At 36.5% G+C, this 9,966-nt stretch overlaps 1 protein-coding gene across 1 annotated transcript; it reads left to right on the top strand.

Moving 5' to 3' along the window:
* Nucleotides 1-1,469: 1,469 nt before the first annotated feature.
* On the top strand, nucleotides 1,470-9,588 carry slc6a4b (solute carrier family 6 member 4b). The gene is made up of 13 exons (XM_086075940.1): nucleotides 1,470-1,699; nucleotides 2,301-2,435; nucleotides 2,590-2,809; nucleotides 2,946-3,084; nucleotides 3,166-3,300; nucleotides 4,029-4,132; nucleotides 5,683-5,810; nucleotides 5,883-5,995; nucleotides 7,170-7,301; nucleotides 7,402-7,501; nucleotides 7,614-7,714; nucleotides 8,510-8,677; nucleotides 8,765-9,588. The coding sequence occupies exons 1-13, from the start codon at nucleotides 1,498-1,500 to the stop codon at nucleotides 8,843-8,845; spliced, it is 1,758 nt and encodes a 585-aa protein (XP_085932066.1). The 5' UTR covers nucleotides 1,470-1,497; the 3' UTR covers nucleotides 8,846-9,588.
* Nucleotides 9,589-9,966: the final 378 nt, after the last annotated feature.

Raw genomic sequence — 9,966 nt, 5'->3', positions numbered from 1 at the left:
CAGAATGGTATGCTAGAGAAGGCCAGAGCTTTATGGGCTGTTGTCTTGCTGCTTTTCGGCCCCCAGGAAACGCACACCTCGGCTGAGCAGCCACGGCTTGCAAGCACCCTCTTGGCTGATTGTTCTCCATGAAGGCATTCCGGTGTGGAAGAACATGAGCCGACCATATTAAACACCTCTGACAGGATCTAGACTTGAAGTTATGAGCCAGGCCACCTCACCCAAAATCAATGATGTCTGAGCTTACAAATGTTCTTCTGAATGAACGGTCAAAAATTCCCACAGACACACTTTAACATCAATATTATAGATACAAAGGAGCCATATTTTTCTATTTTCTTTGGAGCTGCAATGGCTTAGTCCTTCCCTCCATTTAGTTTATTACAGGCTCTATATCTAACCCAATACACAGACATTTCGCTTTTTAGGTGACACATTGATGGCACTGTATGTGTCTCAGTGTCATCTCCATTTACCAGACTAACTTCATTTGATGCACTCTGCACTCACAGGCAAATGTGAATATCCGGTGTGCAAAGCTTTTCAATACGCTTGCTGCTAAAAGCGATGGATTTGATTTCTGTCGCACTTAAAGGGAATGAGAGGATCCTCTTCAATTGGCTGGGAATCAAGTCAACTGTGTTCATGCCTACAATGACACAAATTACTTTTTCTTTTTTTTTTATGTGCCAGGCCGTGTCTGCAAAAATACCAAAACGTAGTCTATTCTACCCCTGCGGTTATTTAGACTGCACCTCTCACTATACTTGCACAGGAGGACATGTGTAAATTGAGAATATATATAATCATTCTCCCCCAGAAGAGCTGGAGGAATAAAAAAAAAAAAGAAATCATAAAAAAAAAATATATTTATAGATAGCTCCTACACACCTAATGAGAAAAAGGTAGCCTAAATTAATTTGTGTACAGAGCTGGCCTGAGGTATAAGTGAACTTGAGCCCTTAAAAGTATATGGATTACAACAAAAAACAAAATATATATTAAAGAAATGAAAGAGGTGACATGAGCAGCACCTCAACACTTTATTTAGAAGTAGTCAAGCAGCTGGTGAAATTCTGCTCAGAGTCCAATAAAGACACTTTGTGGAAATATTGTGCATAAAGTACACAATATTCAAAGCAGCGCTTGTTTTGGATGTCATTGTAATTAATAAATGGTCATAATTTTGTGCCATGGTAGGTGTAAATATTCTCATTCAATGCTCTCATTCTCATAATCCAACTTTAAAACTTAAAATTCAAATGTAACTTTCATCAATCTGAACTTCAGCACAAGGTTATGACAATCTCCCTTTATTGTCCTTTTGGTGTCAAAAATCCTCTCTGATGCGTCTCATACCGGAAACCAGGTGTATCTCCAGGCTCCGCCCACAGCTCCCTGTCACCTCCCTACCCCCAAAACCCCGCCCCTCCCCTCATGGAGCTGCTCCTCTGGGTGACTTTTCGCAGTCCGGTGGCCCAACAGATCTCAGCGGTCATGGCCGGTAGTCTGATCCACCACGGCTCCCCGAACCCCGGATACACGTCCAACACTGCGGCCCCGGTGCCGATCATCACGCAGACGGACTCAAGGGACAAATGGAGCAAAAAGATGGACTTTCTCTTGTCTGTCGTGGGCTTTGCTGTGGACTTGGGAAATGTTTGGAGATTTCCTTACATATGTTACCAGAACGGTGGCGGTAAGATTTATTTTCTAGTTTATTTATCTTGAGTATTTGCATGTCATTTTAAATCTTTGGAAACAATCAACAAACAGGCTACAAAGTGCACACGCTGTCCATGGTGCTGAAAATAGCTGGTTACGACAAAAATAAACATGGTTTACTTTATTATATTCAGCATATACGAAGAAGCTAAGTACACTTCATCAGACCAGGAGGTTAAAAAAAGAAGAAGAAGAAAGCAAGTTGTTGAAAATACTATAAATAAATAAAAAAACATTGAAATTCTAAAATAAATAAATAAATGCTATTCTTAATTCTATAAATATAATTAGGATGTTTAGCAGTTAGGAGCAGTCCAGTTTTATATTTGTGATTATTAAGATATGATTGAGTCAAGATTTAATTGTTCCACATGTAACAAATAGCAGGAGAAAAAATTAACCTAAGACTATTACAATTAAACATTTTTATTTAAATTCAAGCCTCTTAATAAACATCCTCACTTTGCCAGTCATGACACATTGCAAAACTAAAAATATAAATACTTACCCATAATGCAATACTGTGCACGTTCATTTTGGCTTGTGTGCATGTGTGTGTGCGTGTGAGAGTGCAGGAGCTTTCCTTATCCCTTATATCTTGATGGCCATCTTTGGTGGGGTGCCGCTCTTTTATATGGAGCTGGCTCTGGGACAGTTCCACAGAACTGGAGCCATATCCATATGGAAACACATCTGTCCTATTTTCAAGGGTAAGCAAAATGCAGCCCACATTTCGAGGAAAAAGATCATATTTGCTACAGTACACAATTTGTTATCCAATAAAAAAAAGTGTTGCAAGAAATAAAAACATTAAAAAGAAGATTTTTTTTTGGTGTATTGGGCACTGCTTTCCTTGTGTTTTAGGTATAGGATATGCCATTTGCGTCATCGCTCTGTATGTTTCCTTCTACTACAACACCATCATCGCCTGGGCCCTCTTCTACTTCTACTCGTCCTTCTCCACCATCTTGCCATGGACCAACTGCGACAACGTGTGGAACACCGACAACTGCACCAATTATTTTGGCATCGACAACGTCACCTGGACCAACTCTTCCCGATCTCCGGCAGAGGAATTTTACACGTAAGTGCATGTAAGTGTGACTAAAAAGAAGAAAAAAAAAAGCATGTCAGATACATAGATTTGAAAAGTGTCTTGTTTAGAGCTGAGTTTTGCGTGTTTAACATGTTCTAATGGCAGGATGTGTTCAATTCTATAGGAGGAATGTCCTTGAGATCCACAAGTCGTCAGGTCTGGCGAACGTGGGAGGTGTTCGCTGGCAGCTGATGCTCTGCCTTTTTCTCATTTTCACCATAGTTTACTTCAGTCTATGGAAGGGGGTGAAAACATCTGGAAAGGTAACATCATTGTTACTGCTTTCTTCCTCTTTCCCGCGCATAACAGATGATGATACCTTTGTGTATCTCCTTTGCATCCAGGTTGTATGGGTGACCGCCACTCTGCCCTACATTGTCCTTTTCATCCTGTTGATCCGCGGTGCAACTTTGCCAGGGGCTTGGAGAGGAGTGGAATTTTACCTCAAACCCAATTGGGAGAAGCTGCTGGAGACCAGTGTGAGTGGTCCAATGCTCCGACATGTAAACATATCCAAAGCCGTTACGCAATCCTAACCTTTTTCACAGATCGTTTTGGTATAAGGTTTGAATTTACTGCATCACTTCTGTTGACTTCAGCAGTTTTTCTGGAAATTGTTTTCTGCACTACATTATTTAATGTAATGACATTGATGTCGATTATAGAGCATTCTAATTACTATTAATTTAAAACATTGGATATGCCTGTATTGGATATGGAACTTTTTGACTTTTTATAAAATGAAAATATATTTTTTAAATTATATACCCATCAACCTCAAAATACAATGTAATAATAATAATAATAATAGCAATATGATTTTATAGCTACGAAGCTGACAGTAAAAGCTATCTCCCTCCCTCCGTCTCAGTGAGGCGGCTTGCTAAAACCTGTGTGCGCTTTGGTTGGAGGCGAATATGGATGAGATGTAATGAGATGCATAAATAAGCTACAGAGCGGCATAATAAGATGCATAATTGGTTTAGATTTTCTGCCCATTAACAAAGGCCTCCCTTTTCTGACTCACAACGATGCCCTCTTCTTTTTAACACGCTGCTCTTCAGATCTCCAGCTGGGTGGCAACAAGGCAGCCCCAGTATAGGTTGTAATTGGGGAACCAATGATGAGTTATTGGGAAACTCAAGTTGAATATAATAATCTAGTTACAGTTGAATTTACTCATGTTTCCTGTCTCCATGTTTTAAAGGTGTGGGTTGATGCTGCTGCTCAGATCTTCTTCTCCCTTGGTCCAGGCTTTGGAGTGCTTCTGGCACTCTCCAGCTATAACCCATTTACTAACAATTGCTATCGGTAAGAAGTGACGCCTACGGTTGAACCATTCACATAAGTGAGTTGTGAGTCGCAAGTCTAGCGCAACATTGAATCACTGGGTTGAGATTGGCACGATTATGATAATCATTTGTTCAATGATTTAATTTCTGCGATTTAGAGGGATGGTTCTACATTGTTGTCTTATTTACATATTTACGCCACCTGCGCCACTAGATAGACCTGGTTTCACCAAGTCTAAAATCTCAATGGTGTAGAACTGCATCACACGGAGCTACTTTTGGAGATTGGAGAGCCATTTTTGTTTTCGGATTTGTTACCAGAAATTTACTGCCTTGTAATGATGTAATGCGTGCTTAGTCTATTTTGGATAGACACCACCTTAACTTTGCAAATTTGGTGCATTGGACAGTTGATGTGTGCTGCTGATGCAGTTAGTTGGTCATAAACGCTGGACGCTATTATCAAGTCAAAATTAAGACACCTTTTTTGACTCAAGATGTGACATCATTAATCCTTATTAAGAATTCACTTGGTACACCGTAAAGAATTGACAGTAGAACAGGGTTTTTATAGTTTTGGAATGTTCATTTTAGTTCGTTTTTATTTTGTTTTGAGTTTAGTTTTTTTAAATGTTAGTTTTAATTAGTTTTCAGGATGGTTCTGTAAGTTTTTATTAGTTTTAGTTATTTAAAACAATCATTAATTTTGGTTAGTTTAAGTATTAGTTTTCGTATAAAAAAAAAGAAGGTGTATTACGTGTGTAATATTTAATAAACGCCGTGGTAAAATGGAAAAAGTAATGCATTTCTTACCTAGCGTTGCATTTTGGTTGAGTTAAATAAAAAAAAAAAGCAGGCTAGCCGAGCTATTGGAGCAAAATTGTGGCCTTGGAGCGACGTCATCGGAAGGTGGTTTTCTATTGGCTGCTGCTAGATGATGTCACTTCTATGTGAAACACTCTCAAACGTCTTTAATCCGGATAATATTTAAATAAATATACTTAAAATCACATTTAAAATCAACTCCAAAGGCACATGTATTAAATTAATTACCAAAGACTAAAACAAAGGGCAATTTTTGCTATAATTATAGTTAGTTTTAGTTTTATAAACGTAAAATGTAGTTTTAGTTAGTTTTCGTTTTTCTTTTTAAAGCATTTAAAAAAAAAATTAAAAAATTAACAAAAATGTTTTTAGAATTTTAGTTTTTTTTATTATGTTAGTTTTCACTGTATTTTGTATTTATTTATTTTACAACTTTTTTACTGTAGGCTATATAAATTACAGTTACTGTACTGTAATTTTACAGTAGTATACTGAGATTTAACAATAATTAGCTGCCAACCTTTTTGCCATTTATTTACTGTCAATTCTACAATAAATTTTTTACAGTGTATTTATTACTGTTTGTCTCTTTTTTGATCAAATACAAATATAGGCTACAATATGTTATCTTTCATTTACTATCAATTCTACAGTCATTTCTTTACAGTGTATTTATTACCGTTTGTCTCTTTTTGATGAAATACAAATATAGGCTACAACATGTTTTCTTTTATGCTTCTTTAGCGATGCCATTGTTACCAGTTTGGTGAACTGTGTGACCAGTTTCGTGTCAGGTTTCGTCATCTTCACAGTGTTGGGCTATATGGCGGAAAAGAGGAAAGTGAAAGTTGAGGATGTGGCCAGAGATAAAGGTGATGCTAAGATATTAAAAATGATTTATATTTACTGTACACTGACCTCATAATGTGCTGTCATGAACTCAGGACCCAGTTTACTCTTCATCACATACCCCGAGGCCATCGCCAACATGATGGGCTCAACCTTCTTTGCCATCATATTTTTTGTGATGATGATCACTCTGGGGCTGGACAGTACGGTACGTCTTCACATTTTCAGTACAATCAGGTCAAATAACAAAATAATGACATGGAAATGTCTTCCCTTTTTTGGATTTTTTGTTGTTGTTATAATTTTTCAGACTTCGTTTTTCATACATTGTAGACATTTCTGCCTTTCTGTCAAATTTCTGACATTTTTGGCAATTTTTGGGACATTTTATGGTAATTTTCAGGATTTTTTCTTTTGTTTTTGGACATTTTATTGGTACTTTTAAAATGTTTTCTTTCCTAAATTTTCATCCATTTATTTTTTTAAGTACAATTTTCCTTTTTTTTCTTTTGTGGCAATTTTGTGGACATTTTCTGGTAGTTTTCAGGATTTCTTCTTTTATTTTTGAACATACACTCTAATAACAGTTGGGTTAAAAGTAACCTAATTGTGGGTCAAAAATGGACCAATCCACTTTATGGGTCAATTTGACCCAACTTTTTTAGGTTGTTATATACAAAATGACCCAATTTTTTGACCCAAGTAAAAGATCTGACCAATATTTACGAGTTGTTTTACACTAAAAGACCCATTTCTTGACTCAAAGTTGGGTGAAATCGGTCCATTTTTTGACCTATAGTTGGGATATTTCTAACCAAACTGTTCCAAATATATTTTATAGTTATTTTCTGCCTTTCTTTTTTTGTTTTTGCACATTTTGTGGTTACTTTTTGAATGTTTTCTTTACTACCTTTTGACTACATTTTTTGGGCAATTTTATGGACATTTTATGGTAACTTTCTGCTTTTCCTCTTCCTCTTTAGGCATTTTTAGGTAATTTTCAAAAGTTTTTAATCTACCTTTCATCTTTCTTTTTCTGATAACTTAAAAATGTGGACTCTGATAAAAAATGTATTTAAAAACAAAACAAAAACAAAATATAAAAAAAAATATTAAAAAAATTAAAAAATAAAAATAAAAATAAAAATGTTCTACTAAAATCTTTTTAGCGATCCACAGGGAGCCACAGGCGGAGAACTAAAGAGCCACATGTGGCTCCAGCACCACAGGTTTCAGACCCCTGATCTAGTCTAATGGCAAATACGCGTCATTCCGCATCAAAGATACTGTAGGCCTATATATTAAAAATGTACATGCTGTGATAGATACTGTAGCGCAAATATTGTGACACCATGAGGACAATTACTCTCTATTTGTTTCAGTTTGGTGGGCTGGAGGCGATCATCACGGCCGTGTTGGACGAATACCCTGATCAGTTCTCTCAAAGACGTGAACTATTTGTCCTTTGCTTGGTGGTGGTCTGCTTTCTGGGCTCTTTGACTACTCTTACCAATGTATGTTTATTTTGCTTTCTGACTTTTCACCACTTGGTCATCCTGTCATTTGTCAAGTTGATGAGGACAAAAAAATGACTTATCGCTGTCTGAATGGCAGGGCGGTGCTTATGTGGTGAAGCTGCTGGAGGAGTTTGGGGTCGGATGCTCCATCATTGCTGTGGGATTCCTTGAGGCCATTGCAGTTACCTGGTTCTATGGTACTCACAAGATTGATTGATTGGTTAATAGTTTTGACATGATTGCAACGATTAGAATCAACTGTAAGTTATGGAACCATAAGCATTTTGTCTTCCATCTCTCGCGTTAAAGGTATCAACAGATTCAGCAATGATGTTCAAGCCATGCTGGGCAAAGCCCCAGGACTGTTTTGGAAAGTGTGCTGGGTTGCCATCAGCCCAGCCTTTCTGGCGGTAAGAAGACTCTGTTTATTTTAGAACAAATTGGGATCATGAAAACATTTAAACATGCCTGAAATCTTATACAGGTGTCGGTCAGAAAATTTGAATATCGAGGAAAAGTCCATTCATTTCAAAAATTGTTGTTACTTTTGTTTTTGTGCCTTTCTGCCATAATCGTCCAAATTGAAACAAATAAAGGCTTCAAATATTTCAATTTGTGTGTGGTGAACTAATGTAACGTGCAAGTTTCACTTTTTGAAACAAATTGTTGAAATAAATGGACTTTTCCTCTGTGAAAAACAAATAACACAACTCGCTTCTTTCTTTGTGTCTGTATTTATTGTATTTTATAAGAACCGCAATGAATTAATGATGATGCACCAGTTGTTAAATTCAATCTATTACCATATTTATTACAGAGTAAAAATATTATATTATGCTATTTTCCTTATTACAATTCTTTTGAGGGGCTGAGACAAAAACATTGAATTTGCATTCAGTACAATGGGGAAAGATGATTTGAGATTGGTTTGAGTTACGAGCATGTTCGCAGAATAAATTGAACTCATATCTCGGGGCATTTTTTTTTTTTTTTCAAATCTAAAATTATTCGTATTTCTCAGTAAAATTGTTCATTATGTATCTTTCAGCGTTTCTTCAAAATTGTCCAATAACATCTGGAATATGAATCATTGGTATTCATCAATATACTGTATAGAATTCGGGTTAACTCAAACTGTGCCCAGGATAGAAAGAATTCTGTGTTGCCAGGTTTTTTTAATGTCGTCCCCCCCCCTCTATTTTCAGTATATAATGGTGAGTTCGCTACTGAAAGCCCCACTACTCACCTTGTTTGACTATCGGTACCCGGACTGGAGCATCACACTTGGGTACTTCATTGGCTTTTCATCCTTAATGTGGATCCCCATCTACATGGTATACAAAATGGTGTGGACACCAGGATCTCTCAAACAGGTCTGTGAATACACAAAATGAATGGAGGAAAAATGTGCGCATTGGGTCGAAATTGTATTCTGAATGGAATCACTTCCCAACTGACAGAGGCTGGCAGTGTGTCTGAGACCGGAAAGGACCTTACCAGACATTCACGCCGACAGCCTAAACATGGCCATCGTCCCATAGAAGGATGGGAAAACACCCTTGTTTGTCTGAACAGTTTTATCTGTGACAAAATGACTGTTTACAAAAATAAATACTTGCTTTTGTGCTCACAGGTATGTCTGTAAAGTTTTCACAAGTTGGTGTTTCATAGCATTCTGGTGTGTAAAAGTCTGTACCGTGTATTTTGTATTTTTCTCACATTGACATACAGTAGAGAAGGAAAATACTGTAAGAGCATGCATTGCTTTGCATGGGGGGTATTTCCTCAAGTCAATCGCTGTTTTCTAAATATAATATATGTATAATGTTTTGTGTGTGATTTTATATCATTAACACACAGTGTGCATTGTTTGTGGTGTTTCCTCTTCTTTTTTTTTAAACAGTGACCTTGATACTTTACTATATGTAATCGTTTGGAATACATTCCATAAACATGATGTGTATGATTCAATACCAGCTGCCAAATGCATTTTTGAATGAAAATGGAAACAAATAAGACAAGCCTGATATCTTCCCCTTGCATTCGGATCCCCCGACCCCCATGATGTTAGAATAGAGTGTGAGACTGTTAACATACCGATACAATTGAGCGGGAGCGTATTAACCTTAAGAGCAATTAGGTGGAGATGTGCAACTCGACTGTTTAAAAATCTAAAAATAGATCTTTGATCTGTCTGATTCTTCACTTATCTTCAGTTCTCTTGCCTTAATTCTTCCGAAATATATCTGTGTATGTACAAAATGGATAAAGGTTGCATTGATATCGTGCCTCTCCACAGTGTTTTCACTTTCATAATTGAAGACGACAATTTTTGTTTTTTCAATATTAGTCAAATGTGTTAACTTATATACAAGCGCTTTAACCTTTTCTTTTTATCGAGTGAGTAATGTGATGATGATTGAATTACATTGTTTCAGTAAATGTCTGAATTAATTGTAGTGTGAATTATACTGTATATCATTTGTTTGGGCTTTTCTTTTCCTGTTACCTAATAATATGAGTGAAATTCAATTACTATCAAAAAAGAAAATCAATTGCAATATAATTTTAATGTTTATGAGATGGCAAACTTAATTACAATTTAATTTTTTTAGGGATAGACTGATTATCGGCGCCGATATTTGGCATTTTGATGAAAATC

Source organism: Leptonotus elevatus, chromosome 5 (assembly GCF_054856555.1).
Source record: "Leptonotus elevatus isolate MCC_2025b chromosome 5, RoL_Lele_1.0, whole genome shotgun sequence".
Lineage (NCBI taxonomy): Eukaryota > Metazoa > Chordata > Actinopteri > Syngnathiformes > Syngnathidae > Leptonotus > Leptonotus elevatus.
Note: the sequence above shows the minus strand (reverse complement) of the source record. Positions and strands in the feature narration are given on the sequence as shown.